Below are 26349 nucleotides of genomic sequence, written 5' to 3'. Positions count from 1 at the left end.
TAAAGTAATCTAATTTTTTTATTTCCTTTTTTTCAAGCTGTTACAAAATCTGATGCATTTATATGGAAAATTGTGTTTCCTAATATCCTTGGCAGGGGTGAGGGGAGAGAGGGATAGAGGGAGAGAGAAAGAGAGAGGAGAAAAAAGAGACAAGAGAGAGAAAAAAGAGAAGGAGAAAGAGAGACACAGAGAGAAAATGAGAGAGAGAGAGTGAGAGAGAGTGTGAGAGAGAGAGAGAGAGAGAGAGAGAGAGAGAGAGAGAGAGAGAGAGAGAGAGAGAGAGAGCACAAGGGAGAGAGAGATAGAGCAAGGGAGAGAGAGAGAGAGAGAGAGAGAGAGAGAGAGAGAAAGAGAGAGAGAGCAATAGAGAGAGAGAGAGAGAGCAATAGAGAAAGCAAGAAAGAGCAATAGAGAAAGCCAGAGAGAGCAATCAAGAAAGCAAGAGATATATAGATAGAGAGAGAGAGAGAGGGAAAGAGCAAGAGAGAGAGAGAGAGAGAGAGAGAGAGAGAGAGAGAGAGAGAGAGAGAGAGAGAGAGAGAGAGAGAGAGAGAGAACTAGGGAGAGAGAGAACAAGGGAGGGAGGGAGGGAGGGAGGGAGGGAGGGAGGGAGGGAGAGAGGGAGAGAGAGAGAGAGAGAGAACAAGGGAGGGAGGGAGGGAGGGAGGGAGGGAGGGAGAGAGAGAGCAAGAGAGAGAGAAAATGAGAGAGAGCAATAGAGAAAGCAAGAAAGAGCAATAGAGAAAGCAATCAAGAAAGCAAGAGAGCAAAAGAGAAAGAGAGATGGAGAGAAGAGAGAGGAGGGAGGGAGGGAGGGAGGGAGGGAGGGAGAGAGAGAGAGGACAAGAGAGGGAAAGAGAGAGAGGACAAGAGTGAGAAAGAGAGAGGAAAAGAGTGAAAAAGAGAACAAGAGTGAGAGAGAGAACAAGAGCAAGAGAGACAACAAGAAAGAGAGAACAAGAGCAAGAGAGACAACAAGAAAGAGAGAACAAGAGTGAGAGAGAATGAAAGAGAGAGAACAAGAGTGAGAGAATGTGAGAGACAGGGGAGGAAGGGAGAATACAAGGAAAGAACAAGGAAAAGATATTGGCCTAGCAACACAAAAAAAAAAAAATTCGAGTGATTTAAGGGATGAACTTAATAAGGTTGTGGGTCTCCTTCAAAAGAGAACATGGATGATAAAATCTCCTTGCTAAACCCCATTCAATATTTGTGGAAGGTGTGTAAGTAATGTGCTGGTGGAATGTTCCATGGGTTAAAAAAAAAAAAAAAAAAAAAAAAAACATAATCTCCCAAAACAATTGGTACACATTATATACACCCACAAAAATTAATGAAAAACTTCATGCAAATCCATTAAGCTATCAATATATCAAATATGGCTCTTACCTGCATGCCTGCAAGCCTTACACCAAGAGTAACTGTGGTGGTAACAGCAGCTTTGGCAGTCTGACTTTTACGTTTACTATCTGGGGCATCGTCTCCATATTGTCGAGTGCCCATCTTCAGATCCAGCACACATGGATGGTGATACTTGAATGTCAAGTTTTCTAGCATTATACATTCTGCATGAAGAATAAAAATCTGAATTATTAAGCAAGCCATGAACATGAAAAACAAATGGCACGTAAAATTGACAATGCACAACTATTAACATCTTCAATACAAGTCAAATATTCATGCACAGACCAGGCTGCTTTATGTATAATGATCCAACACAATACATGCATTACAAAATATAAAGTTACAACTGTTATACTCATTATCTTTCACCCTGAATAAATATAATGTCAAAGAAAACGTGATTAAGCCTGTTCACAGAATACAGGGGTCACTCAGCTACAACTACAAAAGAAATATAATCAGGAAGCTGACACCAGCATCCTCGTGTACCCCACTTGCAGCTCATGACACATATAAGTGTCATTATATTCAACAGACTAAGGGGAGGGTATTACATAAAAACATTATCTATCTATATACCTAGAGGCTTCTTCCCTCTTATAAAAAAAGTATCCAAACATTGATCCAATAAATATTGTAATTTAATATCATTTAGTATCAAACTTATCATGGATGCTGGAATTTTATTCCGAGTCACTAGATTTTGACAGTTTCCTTGAAAATCCTTTAAACTGAAGGTTAAGTGTACGTACCAAGGGCCCTTTTCACTCTCATAAGTGGAGTAGCTAAATCAAAGCATGCACCCACCCCATACCCATTCAAACATATTGTCCCTCTCATTTTAGCTCCTCCACATCCCAAACAAAGGCTCATCCCTGTTCCCCACCACAATGCTCAGGTCACAGGCAATTCAGTAAGAAACAGCACCTCCAGAGCAGAGTCTAGCAGCCAGTGCTGATTTACCTTCACCATTTCATTATATAGCAATCCCAAACTCCCCATAGGGTTAGGGCATCGTTACTTGCAATGAAGGTTGAGGGGATGGCAGTTTGAATCCTGCCATTGGCGAAATTGAGCCAAGAGCAAGGTTCATTAGATTCCACACTACAAAGATCTGTGAGGGGCACTGTCCTAGCCTTCCAATGGGGGGAGTTTGTGACATTAAACCATATCATCATCATCATCATCACATACATATACCCAGGGTTTTTCCAACTTACAAGGGAGGTAACCAAAGACAAAAGGCATAATAAATTCATAAATCCACTCCTACCCATTTCATCCCCACCCACTCCACTACCATTCACTACCACTCCCTCCCTCTTTCCTTGGCTCCTCCTGGATGACAAGTCATCCCTGCATCTCACCCACTGCCCTGGGTCAGAAGCAATGCAGCTAGACACAGCACATCCAGAGCAAGGCCACTTCATTTAATCGGCGACCCATATCTCTGTCCCCCTCATGCATAAGAGGAGAAGATGGGGAGAAATCCTTTTGGTCTGCATCAAAATATCATTCACATATAACCACTCCCTACCCCCCACCCACTCCCGTCCATGCATCCCAATATCATTCATACACAACCATTCTCCACTTATCCCTATCTTCTGTCTTCTCCCTTCCTTCCTCAACAGACAACCCCTCTTGCTCAATGCCCCTTTTACCCTATCCATCCATCTCATCTTTGGTTGCCCCCTCATGTTCACTTCATCCACCTTTGCCTTCCACACTTCTTTTACTAATATTTCTTCACTCATTCTTTCCATGTGTCCAAACCATCCTAATACTCTTTCATCAACCCTATCTCCCAACTACTTTTCCAGCACCACTCTCCTCTTCATCTCCTTGTTTCTCACTCTATCCAACATATTAACCCATACCATATTTCTCAGTCATTTCATCTCAAATACATTAAAACTCTTCCTACCTTATATTCCATGTTTCTACTCCATACAGTGCTGTTGTCACATTCACCCCTTCATACTATCTCTTCTTAGCATCCATTCCCAAATGTCTATTTCTCATTACACTTTTAAATCCCTCAAGGCATTTACTTCTCTCAATCTACATTCTTCTTCCACCTCCACTCCTCCCTTTCCCGCCATATGCATCCCCAAGTATCTAAAGCTATTCACTTCCTCCAGCCTCTCTCTCTTAATACTCACTTCCAATTTGCTGCCATCCTTTCCCTTTGTACATCTCATCACCTTACTTTTACCCACATTTATCTTCAACTTCTTTTGCACACCTTCCCAAACTCCATTACTAACTTAATCCCTCTAATCCTGCTACAACCACAGTGTCATTAGTAAACAAAAATTGGCTTATCTGCCCATTACCCTTGCATTTACCTCCTGCACCACACCATCTATGTACACAATGAACAGCCATGGTGACTTGACACATCCCTGGTGAAGTCCCACCTTAACCTCAAACCACTCACTCTCTCCACTTCTAATTCTAACACACACTCTACTACTCTTGTGAAAACTCTTTAATGCTCTTAACAGCTTTCCTCCTATCCCATACATCTGTAAAACTTCCCACAGTGCCTTCCTATCTACCCTGCCATAAGCCTTTTCTAAATCCATAAGGCCTAAATATCCTTACCTTTTCCTAAAGCTTTCTCACATATCTACAAAGGATTACAAAGGCGGAGCATGCCGACAGGAGACCTTTTGATCCATATCTAGGTCGGATGCGAAAAAAAAATCATATTAATAATAAAATAATAAATAAAAACTATGATAATGTAAATAACAAATAAAATACATAAATAAATGCATAGGTATAGTTAAATAATAAACAAACAGGTAAATAGTAAATAATAATAAATTGACATATAACTAATAATAAATGAAAATCAGACAGACAAATGATAACAAAACAAAAACAATTAATATAAGATAAATTATAATCATTACAGCATCTTACTTAGGTATTTATCTAAATGATTCTTAAAGCTTCGAACTGAACTACATTGCACTACCTGTGCAGGAAGTTTATTCCATTCATTAACTACACGGTTGGCAAAGTTGTTTCTACCTACTTCCAAATTGAATCTATTTCCGGAGAGTTTAAGACCATTGTTTCTTGTCTGATTCTCATTCAATGTAAAAATTTGGTCACTTTTGATGTTGTCAATTCCCTTTAGAATTTTAAAGACCTGTATCAAGTCACCTCTGAGTCTACGCTTTTTTAGGGAAAACAGATTCATATGTTTTAGTCGATTTTCGTATGATTTATTTTTTATATTTGGAATCAGTTTTGTGGCTCGCCATTGTACTCTTTCCAATCTGTCAATGTCTTTAATGAGATTCGGTGACCCTACAGAAACAGCATATTCCAAATGTGGACGAACTAACGATCTATCTTACAACAAAAATCTGATCCACACAACCCTAAACCCACACTGTTCCTCTCCTAATACTCTCAATCAAAACCCTCCCATAACCCTACCCAACTGCACTCAACTACTACACTCACATTTGTCCCCTTTTCCCTTGTTAAGCTGAACTATACAGGCACTCCTCCAGTCCTCTGGCACTCTACCCATTTTTAGACAAACATTAAACCACACCAGCCAATCCACTATCACTATACCCCCCTTTTTTAGACACTCCACATTAGGGTGGAGTGATTCCTTTTTCCATTTTAAATTTGCTTGAGTGTGGAAAAGGTACCAAAATGGTATAATATCAATCACATGAAATTATAATATAACCGAAGCATTTCTTGATCAACCACCAGCCATTTTATTATATGGCACATTCTAGTTTTAACATGTTCAGTGGTTGTGTGAAGTTTGTGGTAGCTGGGCAGATTACATGTTTTGCCTTGCAGTAGGCTTGAGCTATTAAGCTGGGAAGTTGTGTGCTGCTCTATGTTAATAAGCAGTGAGTGTTATAAATCTATGTTTATACACTACACAATGGTAATCTTCACTTTAAGTGGTTAACTGAGGGTAAGAGATATGGCATCCCACAGAGAGCTCTACTATGTAAACATTCTATGACGTGATATAATGCCTCAGTGTTATCTTTTTTTTATCCATTGATATATCATAGATTTGTTCAGGCTCGTGTTGCTTCTCGCCAGCTTATGCCAAAGCTTGATTCAAAGTTCTAAATTCATCAATAATGATAGTATGCAAAAAATAAACAAAGAATATATACATACATACATACATACATATACCAAGGCTTTTCCCCCCTTACAAGGGAGGTAGCCAAAAACGAAAAGGCATAAAATCATTCTCACCCATTCCATCCCTGAATACACTCCACACCCCTCCACCCTCCCTCTTATCTTAGCACCTCCTGGATGATGGGTCATCCCTGCACCTTGTCCACTGCCCTGGGTCAGAAGCAGTGTCACAAGACACAGCACATCCACAGCAAGGCCGCTTCATTAAATCGGCGACCCCCCTTCTCCGTCCCCCCCATGCATAAAAGGAAAAGACGGGGAGAAAATCCCTTCGGGCTGCGTCAAATTTTGCTCACACATACTACCTCACCGCCCATTCCACCTCATGCATCACAACATCATCCATATACAACCATTCTCCATTCACCCGTCTTTTGTCCTCTCCCGTCCTTCCTCAGCAGACATTCCCCTCTTCCCCAAAGCCCCCTTCACCCCAGCCATCCACCTCATCCTAGGACGTCCCTTCATGTTCACTCCCTCAACATCTCCCCTCCATACCTCTTTTACTAGTTTTTCTTCACTCATTCTTTCCATGTATCCAAACCATCCTAATACTCTTTCATCAACCCTATCTCCCAACTCCCTTTCCACCCTTGTTCTCCTCCTCACTTCTCACTCTATCCAGCCTAGTAACCCCCATCATACTTCTCAGACACCTCATCTCAAACACATTCAAACTCCTTCTCTCTTCCTCTCTTGTGTTCCATGTTTCTGCCCCATACAGTGCTGTTGGCACAATCACTCCTTCATACAGTCTCCTCTTAGCATCCATTCCCAAATGTCTATTCCTCATTACACTTTTTATTCCACCAAGGCATTTACTTGCTTCTCTCAACCTACATTCTACCTCCACCTTCACTCCACCTTTTCCTGCCACATTTGCACCCAAGTATCTAAAACTATCAACTTCCTCCAGTCACTCTCCCTTAATACTCACTTCCAGTCTGCTGCCACTTTCACCCCTTGTACATCTCATCACCTTACTTTTACCCACATTTATCTTCAGCTTTCTTCTATCACACACTCTCACCAACTTCCTCAATCCCTCCTCCGATCCTGCCACAAGCACAGTGTCGTTCGCAAACAACAGCTGGCTCACCTCACACTTTTCTCCATTTTCTTTAACTATCTCTAATCCCTGACCCACTACCCTTGCATTTACCTCTCGCACTATCCCATCCATGTATAAGTTGAACAGCCAGGGCGACATAATGCATCCTTGATGAAGTCCCACCTTTACCTCAAACCACTCACTCTCTACATTTCCAATCCTGACACAAGCTCTACTACCCTCATAAAAACTCTTGACAGCTCCTAGGAGCTTTCCTCCTATCCCATATATCTGCAAAACCTCCCACAGTGCCTTTCTGTCTATCCTGTCGTAAGCCTTTTCCAGATCCATAAAAGCCCAAAAAAACATCCTTCCCCTTTCCTATAGCTTTCTCATATATCTGTCTTACCACAAAGATCTGATCTACACAACCTCTACCCATCCTAAATCCACACTGTTCCTCACCAATTACTCCCTCTGTTCCTCTCCTAATCCTCTCAATCAAGATCCTCCCATAAGCCTTCCCAACTACACTTAACAAGCTAAGCCCTCTGAAACTACTACATTCACACTTGTCCCCTTTTCCCTTGTAAAGTGGAACTATACAGGCACTCCTCCAGTCCTCCGGCACTCTACCCTCTCTCCAGCAAACATTAAATAACCTCACCAGCCAGTCCACCATCACTGTACCTCCTTTTTTTAGACATTCTGCATGGCATCCATCCAGACCAGGTGCCTTACCTGCTTTCATCTTAACAACTGCCTTCGCTTCATCATAAAAATACCTGATTTAAATATAATTTTGGCATATTGATCTCTTAGTGAAATGACACCTCTTAAAAACGAATGTGAAAATTCAGAAAAAAATATATTTGGGCAATTTTCACTCCACCCTACTCCGTATGACACCCATCAACCCAGATGCCTTGCCTGCTGTCATCATTTTAATAACTACTTTCACCTCATCTCTTCTTATTTCTCCTCCATTTTCCTCATTTATATCCATCATATTCTTAGTGCCTCCACTGCAATTACCTTTCCCTCGCTATACCTCTTTACATTTAGCAACTCCCTAAAATATTCTGTCTATCTTCCTCTAACTGCTGCCTCTTCCATTATCATCTCTCCATCTGTACCTTTTACCTTTTCTTCTCTAATTGATTTGCCTTCCCTTCCTCTCTTAACCACTTCCATACGGTGATGCCTACGTAGGCGTCATGAGGAGCAAGTGGGTACGCGATGATGCCGACGTTGGCGTCTTGATTATATTTATTGTAGTCGTACCTACATAACCTCCATTCTCTCTAAACTGGCTTCATCATATTTTCTATGGTTATCAAAATTCACAGGTGAAAGAGAATGAACAATTGAGCACTGACTTTATTTTTAATAATGCAATTATTATTACGCAACATCGCACGTCGGGCAGCTAATGCTGCCAGACATGTGATGTGTCCTGGAGTGAAGAGGTTAATTTCCTGTCATGTTCCATGACATGTTACTGACCAGGGACACAGGCATCACACACACAAAGGACACGGAGGGCTTGGAAGTTGGCAGCGGAGGACTACAAAATCGAGGCCTCCCGTCATCCGAGGTCAGATGGCCCATACATCAAGATGATGATTCAAAGTAGGGCCCTCACTTCTAGGCCCCATTGCTTATATGTTTTAGATGAGTATTAGTGACTATATTGTAAGCCTTCTTCACACAAAAATAAAGATACAGGTAAATTGTGTGGAACTGGGTAAATAGTAATAGGATAAGTTACATTGGCATACATTGGCACCTGTGCCATGGCACTAGTGTTGTATGGCTGTAGTATAAAATAAATGTGCAGACACTTTTAGGCCCTTCTGATTACCGCACTTGCACTCTCTTCACACTGACCTAATTGTAAGTAAAAAGCTAATTGCAATTAATCCGCCTATTAAATTAAGTGATTTCACTCTACTATTTTGTTGACCCCAGTGAAGTTAAATTGATCATAAAGAGGCTAAATGTTGTTCAAGAACCTGGATTGCAGGAACTGCTCAAGTCACGGTTTATGATTCTATGTACCAACCAGAATACAGGGCCTAGCACGTGATATTCCTTCCAGAATGATTTTTTTTTACTTTCAAAATTTTCTGTCATACTCTCCCCCATTTCACTTCTGCTATCCTTTTTGTCTCCTATATCTTAAGGTTTACTTTTTTTTTTTTTTTTGTACCAGTCATATGTTTCTCTTGTCCTATTTTGCAACCAATCTACAAAAAGCATTTGATAAGGTACCACAGAAGAAACTAATAAGAAAAATAGAAGCAATAGGTGGCATCAGAGGAAAATTATTGGAATGGAAGGAAGACTTTCTGACTGGGAGAAAAATGAGGGTAGTAATTAGAGACAAATATTCAAAGTGGGAAGAAATGATAAGTGGTGTCCTGCACGGTTCGGTGCAGGCTCCAATCATGTTTGCCATATATATAAATGACATGGATGAAGGAGTACTGTTATATGAATTTCATCATAGATGACGCAAAAATACGTAAAAACAGAGGAGGATTGTGAATCATTACAGATAGACCTGGACAAAATCTGGAAATGGACTCAAAAGTAGGAGGTGAACTTCAATATTAAGAAATGTAGTATAATGGAGTTTGGAAAAAGTAAAAAGAGAATATCAAGAAATTATAAAATCGGTGAAGAAGTTAAAAAAGTGAACTCTGAAAGAGACCTTGTAGTAATAATCAGCAAAGACATGACACCGGACATACATATCAACAAAATAGTTGGAGAAACCTTCAACCTATCAAGGTTAATGAAAGTGGCATTTGAGTACTTGGATGAGGAAATGATTAAGAAAATATTAGTTACACTAGTAAGACCAAAACTGGAGTATGCAGCAACACTATGGACACCCAGTACTAAAAAGAATATCAAGAAATTAGAATACAAAGAGCAATGACAAAGTTGGCACCAACTCTTTCCAAATTAACATACGAACAAAGCTTGTTCAAATTGGAATTGCCAACTCTCGAACAAAGGGAAAGAGGAGATCTGCTGACTATAGATTGGAAATCCTAGATAGGAATGATTTACTATCATGGGACAATGGGAAAACAAGAGGACACATAAAAAAACTCAAAAAGGATAACTATAGAAGAGATTTGAAAGAGAGAGAAAAAAAATAAAAAATAAAAATAAATAAATAAATAAATAAAAAAAAGTTTCCCACATAGATTACTGGATACCTGGAATAACTTATATAAAGAAACAGTGTGTGCAAACACTATTCAAGATTTTAAGAAAAAAAATTGATGTTGAAAGATACAAAGATGGGTCACCATGAGCATAGCTCCCTTCCCATAAAATACAACTAGGTAAATACAGATTGGAATAAATTAATTGATAAATCAATATACATACATAGCAAAGGCTCTTTCCCCCTAACAAGGGAGGTAGCCAAAAAAAAATGGCATAAAATCCACTCCCACCCATTCCATTCCCTCATATTCCACTCCCATTCACCACCACTCCATCCCTCTTATCTTGTCTCCTCCTGGATGATGGGTCACCCCTGCATCTTGCCCAGTGCCCTGGGGTAAAAGCTGATAAATCAATAAATAAAATAAAACTGACATGAAAAAATCCTTTTGGGCTATGTCAGTTTCTTATCCATTTACAACCATTCTCCACTAATACTGGTCTCTTACTTTCTACCTTCTCTGCTCCACAGACCCAAAGCCCCTTTGATCCCCATCCATCCAACTCATTCTCAATTTTCCCCTTGAGTATGCTCCATCCACCTCTGCCTTCCACACACTTTCTGCCAGTCTTTCTTCACTCATTCTTTCTATATGCCCAAACCATCCAGTATTCTTTGGTCAACCCTAATATGTATTACCTTATTAAAATCCAGTGCAGAGCATGTAACAGCCAAAATGTTGAAAAAATATACATTACTTTACCTAACACATTTGATGAATCTGATTTTTGCTTCAGTTTATGTAGCCGTGACTGATGACTTTGTAGTAGCCAAGGGCTATGTGTGTCTGGATGAGAGATTGGGGTAAGCTGTGTTGGTCCTGAGGTGGAAGTTGGTGTTGCTGGAGCTGATGGAGCTGATGAAGTGTCATCATCATCTTCTTCACCCTCACTCTCCAAATCAACGCTGCCTGAACTGACTCTTCTCAATCTCCTTGAAACAATTGGTAAAAATAATTATGTCATATGAGAAAATTTCAACAGTAATATCTGACCTACAATGGAAGAAGACCAATGACACACATCAATAAGTAATTTCTTATCAGTCTTACTGAAATTTCTGCAAAGTAGCAATGTAATTTTTCCATACTCTACCTCCTATAGAATCCACTTAAAAACAAATTCTTACTTTCAAACCCTGACTCATATTCATTATGAGTCAAGGATTGTCTAGTGGAGATATTGTTGGACATTGGTATATTAGGGAATTCTTCTAGAATTTTTTTATTCCTCTTAGGACTGTTTGTGGGTGTTCAACAAAATTGTGTGATGCATTTAGATTGTCTGCCAGTATGTGATTTGTTAGTGAATTGAGTAGTTGAGTTGAGGGATTGATGTAGTGAGTGAAATGTAAATGTTTGTGATGTTGTAAGCTGTTTTTTTAGTTGTGTTTGGAGTGAAATTATTTCTGCTGTTGTGTCTGTGAGTATCTGGTTTGTTTTGTTTTGTTTGAGAAAGGTATGCTGTTGTGTGTCTGTGTTATGAATCCACCTTTATGTTGTGTGCTGCCTTCTCTTACTGTTCTGTAATGTGCAGAATATGGATACTGTACACTGTGGTGTACACCTTCTTGAAATTAGAAATGACCTGCTGGTCCATTGGTTGCAGAATGGAAGTGGTTTTCGGAGGCAGGAATTTAATTGTGATGAAATTCATGTCTTGGGGAAGATGTGCCTGCATGTCAAGGGGATGTGCTGGGGCATTAATCCAGCAGCAGGAAGCACTTCAGTGGCAGTCCATTCCCCTGCAGAAATTTCTTGATCTCAGGGTCACATACCCCTTTGAGCCATTTCTGGCACAGCTGTTGGGTTGGAACGCCACATCACTGGAAGTCTGCTCTTCAGGACGTTGCCCCTCTTGAATGCTCAAGGCGTCTCAGAATGATACACTACAAGCAACATGATCTTGCAGTCACCACTCGGATTAGCACACAACATCACTGTAAGCCTGTCTTTCATAGGCTTATGCCTGGCAAAGCTTTCTCCTTGGCAGTAATGTAGGTGCTGTTAGGCATCCTCTTTCAAAAGAGCCCTGTTTCATCACAATTAAATACCTGCTGTGGGAGGTAACCCTCATGACACACCAGCTCCTCAAACTCCTTGACGAATGCCTCAGCTGTGTCTGAGTCCGCGCTTGCCGCCTCACCATGCCGTGTCACTCTGTGGATGCCTGTATGTTGCCGAAACTTCTCAAACCACCCCCTACTGGCTGTAAAGGGTACTGAAGGTGGTGTAAGCTGGTCATGGGTACCAGCCTGTTGCTGCTGCAGGTCAACATACACTTGGCAAGCCTTTGAACAGATCATTTCCTCACTCAAGCTGTCACTCTTACACTGCTTCTCCTGTATCCACACAAGCAATAACCTTTCCACCATGTCCAACAATGCTGCTCACATACCTTATACCCTTAGACACATTAGCTGACAGAATTTTATCTATATTTAAAAGAATGGTTCTTATTGTTGACTCAGGCATACCAAACTCTCTCATCAGCTTACACACACATAAACCTTGAGCAGCTTTGGCAATCACTTCCCTTTTTTTTTCTCAATCGTGATGCTGGTTTTCTAACGAGCACCAGCTTCAGTAGGACTTCTCACCTGTTTTGGAGACATTTTAAAGGCACAAACAATACAATACCAAGGGGTAGGTGCCGAAAGAAGGACTAGTCATGCACACAACAAACAAAGATGGCAGGAGGAGACACAACACAGTGTGTGAATGGTGATGTTAGCAAGATGGTGGCACGGAATTTGATTTTCCGTGCAGTAATGGATACCAATGTATCCACGTAAATAGAAATTTTCCGTATGAATAGCAACAAGATTTTCTTCATAATTTGAGCACGTAAATAGAATTTCACGTACATAAGGGCACAGGTAAATAGAGGTACCACTGTATGAGTAACGGAATAAGTTGGGAGAAGAACATACAGGCTACAATGCTGACCTATTGCTTGGGAAAGGTCCACCAGGGATGAACTAGCAGTACTATTAGGAAAGAAATGAGGTGCAATTCTAATATGAATTAAGCTGGAAGAAGTGAAATCATAAGTATGGTGAATGTGGGAGAGGTGACAATGTTCCTCACTCATCTCTAGCCACCTTGCTTTGCAAATAATGGCTAATTGGTTTATAGGTTGCAAAACAAATATAATAGTACATATATAAAGCCCTTAAAACTATGGAAGTATTTTACTATTCCCTCTCCCAACTAGCTTATAAAAACAAATGCCTTACATACATATGCCAAGGCTTTTTCCCCCTTACAAGGGAGGTAGCCAAAAAAGGAAAAGGCATAAAATCATTCCCACCCATTCCATCCCTGAATACACTCCAAACCCCTCCACCCTCCATCTCATCTTAGCACCTCCTGGATGATGGGTCATCCCTGCACCTTGTCCACTGCCCTGGGTCAGAAGCAGTGTCGGAAGACACAGCACATCCACAGCAAGGCCGCTTCATTAAATCGGCGACCCCCCCCTCTCCGTCCCCCCATGCATAAAGGAGAAGACGGGGAGATATCCCTTCGGGCTGCGTCCAAATTTGCTCACACATACTACCTCACCTCCCATCCCCCTGCCTATTCCACCTCATGCATCACACATCATCCATATTCAACCATTCTCCATTCACCCCTGTCTTCTGTCCTCTCCCGTCCTTCCTCAACAGACATTCCCCTCTTCCCCAAAGCCCCCGTCACCCCATCCATCCACCTCATCCTAGGACGTCCCTTCATGTTCACTCCCTCAACATCTGCCCTCCATACCTCTTTTACTAGTCTTTCTTCACTCATTCTTTCCATGTGTCCAAACCATCCTAATACTCTTTCATCAACCCTATCTCCCAACCCCCTTTCCACCCCTGTTCTCCTCCTCACCTCCTCATTTCTCACTCTATCCAGCCTAGTAACCTCCATCATACTTCTCAGACACCTCATCTCAAACACATTCAAACTCCTTCTCTCTTCCTCTCTTATGTTCCATGTTTCTGCCCCATACAGTGCTGTTGGTACAATCACTCCTTCATATAGTCTCCTCTTAGCATCCATTCCCAAATGTCTATTCCTCATTACACTTTTTATTCCAAGGCATTTACTCGCTTCTCTCAATCTACATTCTACCTCCACCTCCACCACTCCCTTTCCTGGCACATTTGCACCCAAGTATCTAAAACTATCCACTTCCTCCAGTCGCTCCCCCTTAATGCTCACTTCCAGACTACTGCCACTTTCACCCCTTGTACATCTCATCACCTTACTTTTACCCACATTTATCTTCAGCTTTCTTCTATCACACACTCTCCCAAACTCTGTCACCAACTTCCTCAATCCCTCCTCCGATCCTGCCACAAGTGCAGTGTCGTCTGCAAACAACAGCTGGCTCACCTCACACTTTTCTCCATTTTCTTTAACCATCTCCAATCTCTGACCCACTACCCTTGCATTTACCTCTCGCACTACCCCATCCATGTATAAGTTGAACAGCCAGGGCGACATAATGCATCCTTGACGAAGTCCCACCTTTACCTCAAACCACTCACTCTCTCCATTTCTAATCCTGACACAAGCTCTACTACTCTCATAAAAACTCTTGACAGCTCCTAGAAGCTTTCCTCCTATCCCGCATATCCACAAAACCTCCCACAGTGCCTTTCTGTCTACCCTGTCGCAAGCCTTTTCCAGGTCCATAAAGGCCCAAAAAACATCCTTCCCCTTTCCTAAAAGAAAAAAAACAAATGCCTTAATCCCATTATATATAGAATTAATACCACATTTTTTTCTTCCTCATCTGATCTATATAGGAAAAATATGCACAAGCTTTTTCATACAATAATTTTTCTTTAAGCATAACACTAGAAAAATACATGATCAAACTGCATCAAATGATACACAGTGAACTTTACCAGCTAATAAGAGGAATGAGATTCTATATAGGGTACCATGCATGAAAGCTATGAACATGAATAATAAAACAAAACTACTAACCCATGTTTGAGAGCCTGACTACTCAGCAGTGATGTTGTCTGTTCATTGGGCAATGCTGCTAAAGTTAACATTTCTCCTTCTTCTTGCAACATAACTTGCAATGTTCCCCTAAATTCTGGTGTATATCTTTTCATGTCAACTGGTAGTGTTCGGTAGAATCTGTATTCTCGACCAATGAGAGGCTTGCATACTGTCACATCATCCAATACAAACATAGATGAGTGTCCGCCAACCTGGTGCATCAATGGTTCTAGCTGCTCAAAGAAAAAGGGAAATGTAAATATAATAAATACAATTAATTCTAATACTTTGTCTTGGTCCAAATCTACAAATTAGCTTCTATCGGCACTAATTCTCAATTTCTATTATATCTCATTACACCACATGCCAGTGTATTCACTAAATAAGTGTCATGGGATTAGATCATCCTGGTAATATCTTATCCTGTATTTTGTTTTCTTTAGTAATATTAACTCTTCATTACAAGGAACATTACAAGTCCCTTCCTCCATGTATTAAAAAAAATATATACATATCAATAGGATTCAGATATTTCCTAAAATAATGAAAAAAGGGAGAATTCACATCCCTGCATTTATTTATGCAACACTTTTCATCATTTATGAAGAGTTACTGATGATCAATTTCTACAAAATAATTTCAACCTGAAAAAATGCTTCACATAAAACTTAAACAATTTCTGAGTATACACTCACATATTATATATATATATATATATATATATATATATATATATATATATATATATATATATATATATATATATATATATATATATATATATATATATATATATATATATATTTCCTCAACATTACCTGTATGAGTTCTTCTTTGTCTGTATCATGGTTCATGGTCCCAAGTGTCATTGATGATAAAGACGAGCAAATATGCCTGTATAAAGAAAATCAATGAAATTTCAGAACTATAACACACAGAGAGAATAAGGAACCATGTGGGACTATTTTGAATGTAGGTAAAAAATTAAAAATAGATAAATAATACATACATATACCAAAGGATTTTTCCCCCTTACAAGGGAGGTAGCCAAAAAAAATACAAAGGCATAAAAAACATTCCCACCCATTCCATCCCTAATACACTCCACTCCCCTCCACCCTCTACCCTCCCTCTTATCTTGGCACCACCTGGATGATGGGGTCATCCCTGCATCTTGTCCACTGCCCTGGGTCAGCGGCAGTGTCACAAGACACAGCACATCCACAGCAAGGCCGCTTCATTAAATCGGCAACCCCCCTCTCCATCCCATCATGCAGAAAAGGAGAAGACGGGGAGAAATCCCTTTGGGCTGCGTCAAATTTTTCTCACACATACTACCTCATCCCCTGTCCCCCCACCCATTCCACCACATGCATCACATCATCATCCATATACAACCCTTCTCTATTAACCCCTATCTTCTGTCCTCTCCCATCCTTCCTCAACCGACATTCCCCTCTTCCCCAAAGCCCCTTTAATCCCATCCATCTATCTTTTCCTAGGTCGCCCCACTCATGTTCACTCCCTCCACATTTGCTTTCCATACCTCTTTTACTAGTCATTCTTCACTCATTCTTTCCATGTGTCCAAACCATCCTAATACTCTTTCATCAACCCTATCTCCCAACTCCCTTTCCACCCCTGTTCTTCTCCTCACCTCCTCATTTCTCACTCTATCTATCCTAGTAACCCCGATCATACTTTTCAGACACCTCATCTCAAACACATTCAAACTCCTTTCTTCCTCTCTTTGTTCCCTGTTTCTGCCCCATACAGTGCTGTTGCCACAACCACTCCTTCATACAATCTCCTCTTAGCATCCATTCCCAAATGTCTATTCCCCATTACACTTTTTAATCCGCCAAGACATTTACTCGCTTCTCTCAATCTACATTCTACCTCCACCTCCACTCCACCCTTTCCTGCCACAGTCGCACCCAAGTATCTAAAACTATCCACTTCCTCCAGTCACTCTCCCTTAATGCTCACTTCCAGTCTGCTGCCAATTTCACCCCTTGTACATCTTATCACCTTACTTTTACCCACATTTATCTTCAACTTTCTTCTTTCACACACTCTCCCAAACTCTGTCACCAACTTCCTCAATCCCTCTTCTGATCCTGCTACAAGTGCAGTGTTGTCTACAAACACCAGCTGGCTCACCTCCCACTTTCCTTCAATTTCTTTAACTATCTCCAATCTCTGACCCACCACCCCATCCATGTATAAGTTGAACAGCCAGGGCGACATAACACATTCCTGATGAAGTCCCACCTTTATCTCGAACCACTCACTCTCTCCATTTCTATTCCTGACACATGCTCTACTACTCTTGTAAAAACTCTTGACAGCTCCTAGAGGCTTTCCTCCTATCCCATATATCTGCAAAACCTCCCACAGTGCTTTCCTGTCTACCCTGTCATAAGCCTTTTCCAAATTCATAAAAGCCCAAAAAACATCCTTACCCTTTCCTATAGCTTTCTCACATATCTGTCTTACCACAAAATGTTATGTTGCTATTACCGATATGACAATATTGAGGCTCTGACTCATATGCTTTGTACTACTATTGATTGTGTATCCATCTGATGCATTATATTAACATTTTGTGCTTGTATATCCATGTACTGACTGACACCTTGGCGTAATAAATTAATAAAATAAATAAATAAATCTCTTCACTCCTGAGAACCTCCCAAACTCACACTCTCCCCTTCCCTCTCAACTTAGTTTCACTCAAAGCCAACACATCCATCTTTCTTCTCACAAACATACTACCTATCTCTTCCTTTTTACTCTCATCTATACCACATCCATGCACATTAAAAGACCCAAACCTTAGGGTGCTAGTTGGAAAACTCCTAGACCCTCTTATGCCTTTATTTTTTTTTAGGAATGTCCCCTGTGGAGCTACAGGGAGAAGGATGCCTGGTCCCAATCCCCATCCCATTTTTCTCACCTCTTACGATCCAAGTGGGAATACTTGGTGGCAGCATTCTTTTCCCCCACCACAGATAAATAATAAATATATAAATAGGTAATTTCAGAAGCACAGTAGAATGATACATGAGTTATCAAGGAATGGTACTTAAACATGAGGGTGGTGATAAGTCTACATTAATCTTAATTATGTACAATAGTGGTTCTTAATTTTTGTTCAGCTCCTATATCCCAAAGTTCAATTCCAAGTCAACCTGATACCCCCTCTCCAATATCAGCCTACTGCTCCCCATTTTTTCACTTTTAATTTACTGTAAAAATAAAAAAAACAGGTGAATTCTAAGAAATTTTTATTTCTTTTTCACCAAATAAACAAATAAAGTATAATTCTTACACAAAATTATAATACTTTTTTTGTCGTATGTGTAGATCTAATTCTATTTAATTATGTGTGTATATCAACTTTTGTTTATGGGTATATATCTAATTCTATTTAATTCTGTCAATCAGGCCCTTGGCAGGAAAGGAACTTGGCATGCCTTGGTAAAGGAACTCCTCTTCCAAGCTAGGAACTAATTTATTACCCAGAAAACAATTCCCATGAACAAATAATTAATGTTATTTTCTTATCAGATATATACATATATACTGGAAGATGAAAGCACATTTAAGATGGTACATCATTTGTGATCACTTTTATGTATATGATTGGATGTACTTGGTACTCATTGGCACATGATATAGAGGGAACCTGGCAAGCCTTGGCAGTGCAAGCCCTGGGCAGCAGTGGGAAATATTAAGAACTTTTGATCATTGTATTCCATCACACCCCTAAAGACAGTCCTAGGACTAGGACTGAAATGTCAGGCAATAAATTTTCCGCACTGACTCTGATGTTTACACTTCCCTTTACAATATGGATCCAAGACTCCAGATCTTCACACATATTAAATATATATATACTGGAGTACTAGTGTAGAAAAACATGACATTTGAAAAAAAAGACAATAATAGATTCATGAAAATAAAGAAACATGGTGTCTGGTATTCCCAAGCCAATAACTGGAATGCAAGTGTATGATGTGTGTATATATATATATATATATATATATATATATATATATATATATATATATATATATATATATATATATATATATATATATATATATATCACCAATGACAGCACCAGACAAACATATCAACAAATTATTAAGATCAATGAAAGTGGCCTTTGATTACATGGATGAAGAAATGGTAAAGAAAATATTAGTTACATTGATAAGACCAAAATTGGAGTACGCTGCGACACTATGGACACCTAGTACTAAAAAGAACATAAAGAAATTAGAAAGAATTCAAAGAGCAACAACAAAGATGGCACCAACACTCTCCAAATTGACATACAAACAAAGATTGGACAAACTCGAACTACCAACCCTGGAACAAAGAAGAGAAAGAGGAGACCTACTAACCATCTACAGAATTATGAAAGGGATGGAAGTCCTTGATAGAGATGACTTACTAAAGTGGGATAGGAGAAAAACAAGAGGACACAAAAAGAAACTTAAAAAGGATAGTTACAGAAGAGATCTGAAAAAGAATAGCTTCCCACACAGAGTGATAGATATCTGGAACAAACTGAATGAGGAAACAGTGAGTGCAAAAACTATACAAGAATTTAAGATCAAACTGAAAGTGGAAAGATACAAAAGCAGGTCACTACGAGCATAGCTCTCTTCCCGTGAAATACAACTAGGTATATATATACGGTATATATATATATATATATATATATATATATATATATATATATTCAATGAATCAAATAAATAAATAGACAGGTAAAATGAAGCTAATAATTGGTGAGTGTAAAATAATACCCTTATCTAATCAATCAACCTAACATAGGTTAGATTGGTTTGGTTAGGTCAAGTCATGTCAGGTTATTTCAGTTTAGATAAGGTTGTCAGGCTGGGTTACGTATGTTAGGAAAAGTAAGATTAAGTTATGTTAGGTTTGGATAAGTTTGGCTGAGTTTTGTTGGTTTCATTTGGGTTTGGTTTGGTTAGGTTGGATTAGATCAGGTCAAGTTAGGATAGGCGGGATTAGGCTGGATTAGGTTAGACAAGTTAAGTTGGGTTAGTTTTACTATGTTAGGTGAGGTCAGGCTAAGTTGGGTTGGATTGAGTTGCATACCTAGATTAGGCTGGGCTGAATAGGTTAAGGTTTGGTTGGTTAGACTGGTTAAATTATGTTGTTTGGGTACAGTTATTACTTTTCATTCACCAGTTATCAGTTGTAATTTTCCAATTTAATCTTTTTATGCACTTTTGTGATCTGAATATATTTTTCTAAAATACCACTATCATATTTATAGTTTCACAATATAATTACTACTTAGGTCTTTACAAATTTCAGGAAGGAACAGCAGATGCCCTTCATGACCCATGATGAGTTATACAAGTCCCACATGAGTTTCTAATCTCACTAAGACATCACATTACCCTACAAACTATACAAAACAAAGCCCTAAAGACAATTACAGGCTGCACAAATATAATACCTACAGACCAACTACACCATGAAACGAAAGTCCTTGAAGTCAAAGATCACCTTGACATGAGAGGCACACAAATACTTCCCATGGCCTCCACAAAGCCCACCCATTGCACTGCATGGTAAAACCACACACGCCAAGAAACATTAAAACAACACCCAAACACCTATATTATACACAAATATTCCCTTCTCTTCCTTCACAACCACCAGACACCAGCATCTGGAAGCACATCCATAATCATATCGCTCATTTTTCCATCAACAAACTGAAAGACAACACATTGCTACATGCTAGGCCCCCTGATATCCATCCCTCTCCATCCTCTCTCCCCTGAGAGGACAGGGTCCACCTGGCCAGACTGCAGTGCAGCCACCATCTAGCCCCTAAATTACAAGAAGAAACTGGATGACTGCAGACAATTGTCCAGGATGCAACACGTCACCCCATACCATACAACACATCATGGAAGACAAAGGATTACAAAGGCGGAGCATGCCGACAGGAGACCTTTTGGTCCATATCTAGGGCGGATGCGAAAAAAAATCATAATAATAATAAAATAAATAAAAACTATAATAATGTAAATAACAAATAAAATACATAAATAAATGCATAGGTATAGTTAAATAATAAACAAACAGGTAAATAGTAAATAATAATAAATTGACATATAACTAATAACAAATGAAAATCAGACAGACAAATGATAACAAAACAAAAACAAATAATATAAAATAAATTATAATCATTACAGCATCTTGCTTAGGTGTTTATCTAAATGATTCTTAAAGCTTCGAACTGAACTACATTGCACTACCTGTGCAGGAAGTTTATTCCATTCATTAACTACACGGTTGGCAAAGTTGTTTCTACCTACTTCCAAATTGAATCTATTTCCGCACAGTTTGAAACCATTGTTTCTTGTCTGATTCTCATTCAATGTGAAAATTTTGTCACTTTTGATGTTGTCAATTCCCTTTAAAATCTTAAAGACCTGTATCAAGTCACCTCTAAGTCTACGCTTTTTTAGGGAAAACAGATTCATATGTTTTAGTCGATTTTCATATGATATATTTTTTATATTTGGAATCAGTTTTGTGGCTCGCCGTTGTACTTTTTCCAGTCTGTTAATGTCTTTAATGAGATTCGGTGACCATACGGAAACAGCATATTCCAATGTACATAATCATACAAGCCAACAACACAATATACATGCCATAAAGGATTTATGGGAAAACCTTGTTCCAGCCATGGTGTTCCTCAGGGAGAAGGGACTGCCCAGCCAGACAGTCTAAGGAACAATAACAACAGCCCATGAACATCCTCATTTCCATTCACACATGTAGTCAGAATTTGGCACTCAGTCTTTGCAAGTGGACCCTGAATATCTCTTAATTAACTTTGAATGCATTTCCTCTACTTTTTTCACACAAGGACAGCTGATGCCCAACAACTACTACCTTCCTCTCATTACCACAAACTGGTGACTCAAGAACCAAGGCTGTGGGTTTCCAAACAAATGAAATGTGAACCAACACTTATCATTACTATTACCAATTTCATGTTTTTACACTTCTAGGATACAAGACTTTTTTCTTTCCAAATTTCACATTTTTTCACATCTTTACAAATAGTACATTAGAGTTATGTTTCATGTTTTGTATTCTCACTTGCACAATATTCCCTAACTCAAAAATGCCGATTGCAGAACCACTGCTCATAATCTAGCAAGACAGGAGGAACACGTAATTCATAAATAACTCATATGCAAATTGACAGAAGCCAACAAAATTACACCATAAAAATAAAATATATATTGTTAGGATAAAGGAATATTTAAGTTTGGAAACAACATTGCATCATTAACTGCATTCCTACATGACATATTCTCATATGACCCTCGGTCATATCAAAGATCTGTCAGTAAAAATCAACAAGAAAATAAATATACTCAAATCAGTCACAAATATGGGCTTTGGACAGCAGAAGGAAACTAATCAAAGCCTACAAACAGTTCTTAAAAACCCCATTTGACTACACTTCTACAACATGGTTCCAAAAAGTTAAGCAAACATGTACACTTTATATACAAAATAAAGCAATGAAAACAATAACAAGGTACACCAAACTATAAAAAGAAAACTAAAATCCTCCAATTAGAAGATCACATGAAAATGATAGGTACACAATTCTATGCAAGAGTCTCCAACCCTACCCACCCATCTCATTACATCACACAAGCATAACCAACTGAATGAAACAAAAAATTATATTTGTATAAATAAATACATATACATACCAAGGCCTTTTTCCCCCTTACAAGGGAGGGAGCCAAAGTCAAAAGATAATTCCACTCTCATCCATTTCATCCCCACCCTTGCCACTCCTATCCACCACCCCTACCTATCCCATTTTGGGTCCTCCTGGATGATAGGATGTCCCTGCATCTTGCTCATCACCCTAGGTTGAAAGCAATGCAGCAAGGCCACTTTGTTTAATTGGCAACACACACACCCACCCCCACCCCATCTCTGTCCCCCCATGCGGAACATTGAAGATGGGGAGAAATCCCTTTGGGCTGTGTCAAAATATCACTCACATACAACCACTACCTAACCCCTCCTATCCCCCACCCATTCTTTTCCATACATCATAGTATAAATATGTATAAAGTAAATAGAATAAAATAAACAAAAAGATATTGTGCCAGCAACATATTACGCAAACCTATAACAGTCTTCCATCAACATTGCATAACACATTCATACAAAACACATTTATAACCAATCCTCCAAAACCAACCTCCTCCACCAAACCCCTCCAGACATAAGTCCCACAGAAGAATCCCTCCCAAGAGAAGCAATAACCACACTTACCTAACTGCATTCAGGGCACAATAATAGGCCTGGCCCCAGAAATAAACTTCCCCAGATGCATCCATCACACAGACACAGAACACATCACACTACACTGCTCCACCTTAGCTATGCCCAAACAGCAACACAATGTTTCTCCCTTGAGTGATCAGTCAATCACTCAATCAATCTGTTGCCCCTGGTCTTTCTTGAAGAGGACCTGTGGCCTTCATTGAATGGTCTCAGTGATTTATGGGGCAACCAGGTGGCTGTTACCAGTTACCTGGGAGCCATGGGGTAATTAATTGAGTGATTAACAACATTGGTAAAACAATGTATGATCAAGGTGACACAACATACACTTTTTAATACCTTATATCAGGGGTTCCCAAACAAACATATCCTTCTCATTGAAATACATGATTAAATCAAGCTTCAATAAACAGTAAACAATAATAAAAAAAAAATTATTGCTCTCTACTGTGATTTATCTTTTAAATTTTAAGATAATGTATCAGTGATATAAAAAACTAGTGCACCTTCAGAAGGCTTACAAAAGGTGGGGGTCATGGTATGTTTGGTACAAATGAAAGGGGTCATGTACTGGAAAAGTTTGGAAAACACTGTCTTATATACAAAAAAAGTATGTATCTCTTATTGAACCTTTCCTTATTTGTCAGATTTTGGTCATAGTGCCAAATACTGTACAAAAGAGTAAAAATGTATGAGGCATATCCATAATCAAAAGTTTTCTGAATGCAAGACAAATAAAGTAAAATACACAATCAGCACAAGAAGAACAATGAAGGTTCAATCCTTGGCCCCAGCCAGGACCCTCACAGGAGGGGTTGAATATACCCGGGGGTGGTACTTTTAGTGAGGCAACAATTCTAGCCTGGATTTGCCGCTCATAAGGCAGACAAAATAATGATAATTATAATAAGAAAAGTTCAAAACAGCTTTGAATATTTTACCCTGATCGATGAATTTTGCATTTGAATTGACAAAATATGAAATATTTTCCCTTATCCTTTCTGCAATAGGGACATTCAATACAAAATTTAAATTCTGTTTAATTATTTTGCAAGCTAATAGCTAAAATAGGTAGTAAGGGATAGTGAAGGTGGGAAGTGGTGAGGGGGGGTGCACTGAAAACTTTGCCCTTGGGCAGCACTTAAGCATGTAAGGGCTCTGCCACCTGCCCACTGCCTCAGTCAGGAGCAATGGTGGAAGACACAGCACTTTCACAGCAGGTCCTAACAGCCAAAGCTAGTTTACCCTCCACCATTTCATTTACATTGTGATCTTTCCTCCTTGTCTATTGTATGTATATATAAAAAAAAGGAGAAATTCCTTTCGGCTCCACCTATTTATCATCTTTTAATAAACTTAATATCTGTAAATAATGCCTAGTAACCAATAACCAGGCAGTGAAGGTAAAAATCTCCACTAGAAAAAGATACTAAAATTCTTACAAGACAGAAAATAGACACCACAACTGATGATTGATTTATGATCAAATGGTAAACATTTGTCTTTTTTTTAAAGCTCCCTGATTGATCACACTCAATAATAATGCCTCCAATTTCTGGAAAAATGACAAAAGTACTTTTACATACAGTGCATTTTCATGAAGTCAATTGTCTGACCTGAAGTCCATTTTGTTGTTAGTCATTCAGCTTGCACTGTGTTACTTGCTTTGCCCTAGCTTCTTAAGGCATATCTCTACTTTGTTGACATGTACTGAATCTAACATTTCTTTCCTAAGCGATTTATGGACCAACCCAGTGGCCGCTCTCAGTTACCTTGGAACCCTACATTTCCTGCACGAGATATACCTTGACAATATAACATGTTTGATCTACTTAGTTGTTGTCGGTGCTGGTGATTAGTTCTAATTGTCCATTTACTTTAACACATAAACAGCTATACCTTATAAAGCTGTTCATAATTTTCCCTTTCAATTTTAGAAGTATTTTCAGTAATTGCTAATATTACCATATCATTATATTCAAACTTAATTTTCTTCTCAAAATCAGGATGAAATAAGGGGTAATCTCTATATATGTTGTCACAAATTATCAGTTTTCAGGACTACAAAAATATTTTACTCTGTTCAGCATGAGAGGGATGGGAAGCAAATATATATTTAAAGAAAGGACCATTAAAATCAAGAATGCAGGATTCCCGAGCTATCTTCTACAAATAATATACCTTCTCTAGAAATATAATTTCCTAGAGTGCATTTAAAAAAAATGTGTATACAGTACTCCATTTAAATATCCTATATTATATTGTTTTGCCAGCTTACAAAGATATTGTTTATACAAATACATATTTAAACATAAAAATGGGAAACACTTTAACCACTAATAGTTTCCAAAGAAATAGTGATATAAAATATTTACCTTGAATCACCTGCAACTTATAATAGAGCTGAGAAAAATAATCTTCCAACATTTATGAACCAGAGTAATACCACTGTTTCCACATATCTCACACTACAGTACATATACACTTGGGGTGATTGCAACTAATAAATTTCAAGTATTTATTACATATCTTTCTTATCAAACTAATAAAAGATTAGTTAATGGATTTAAGGTTGAAAACCATTCTTTCAATTTTGAAGAAGCTACAGCTATGTCCACGACCCACTGAGATAAACTTGTTTTCATATTTCATGGGTAACTCTAAAACATAAACACTCGATATGTCCAAAAAACGTTTCGTGTGCAAGAAATTATTGCAAAAATGGCCAACTATTGAGTGTTATCTGTACCTCAAACAACTTTCTTTTCAAATCATTCCATCACAGTAATACGTATTCCAGAGTAAGGGCAACGGCAATAATATATGACATTTCCCGCAAAGGCCACAACGTTGAGTTATGCTGAGGAACGTTTCCCAGTATAAATAACCAACCTGAAACGAGTAGAACACGCAGAATTATGCCCTACATTGTCTAATGAATATGGCGATCTACAGTGTTGAGCCAATGGCAAGAGAGAACCTGGAATCCTAATGTGTATCTTTGTTGTGTGCTATGTTAGAAGCTTATTATTCCACCATTTTACA

The 26349-nt window shown here is 38.9% G+C and overlaps 1 protein-coding gene across 3 annotated transcripts in view; it reads right to left on the bottom strand.

The window, feature by feature from the left end:
* Nucleotides 1-26284, bottom strand: part of LOC143025527 (inositol hexakisphosphate kinase 3-like) — a 27757-nt gene extending 1473 nt beyond the window's left edge. The window contains exons 1-5 of one of the 3 annotated variants that reach the window (XM_076185326.1): nucleotides 26232-26284; nucleotides 15732-15807; nucleotides 14893-15146; nucleotides 10612-10838; nucleotides 1390-1565 (exon numbers count right to left, since the gene is read on the bottom strand). In XM_076185326.1, the coding sequence (XP_076041441.1) occupies nucleotides 1390-1565; nucleotides 10612-10838; nucleotides 14893-15146; nucleotides 15732-15807; nucleotides 26232-26233 (735 nt within the window). In that variant the 5' untranslated portion in view covers nucleotides 26234-26284. Of the gene's footprint in view, nucleotides 1-1389; nucleotides 1566-10611; nucleotides 10842-14892; nucleotides 15147-15731; nucleotides 15808-26196 lie in introns of all 3 variants that reach the window. The other 2 variants (XM_076185324.1, XM_076185327.1) reach the window with 2 other exon arrangements.
* Between the last annotated feature and the right edge of the window lie 65 nt (nucleotides 26285-26349).

This window comes from Oratosquilla oratoria, chromosome 5, assembly GCF_046742065.1.
Source record: "Oratosquilla oratoria isolate Oo_2021 chromosome 5, ASM4674206v1, whole genome shotgun sequence".
NCBI lineage: Eukaryota > Metazoa > Arthropoda > Malacostraca > Stomatopoda > Squillidae > Oratosquilla > Oratosquilla oratoria.
This window is presented reverse-complemented; position numbering and strand designations above follow the sequence as displayed.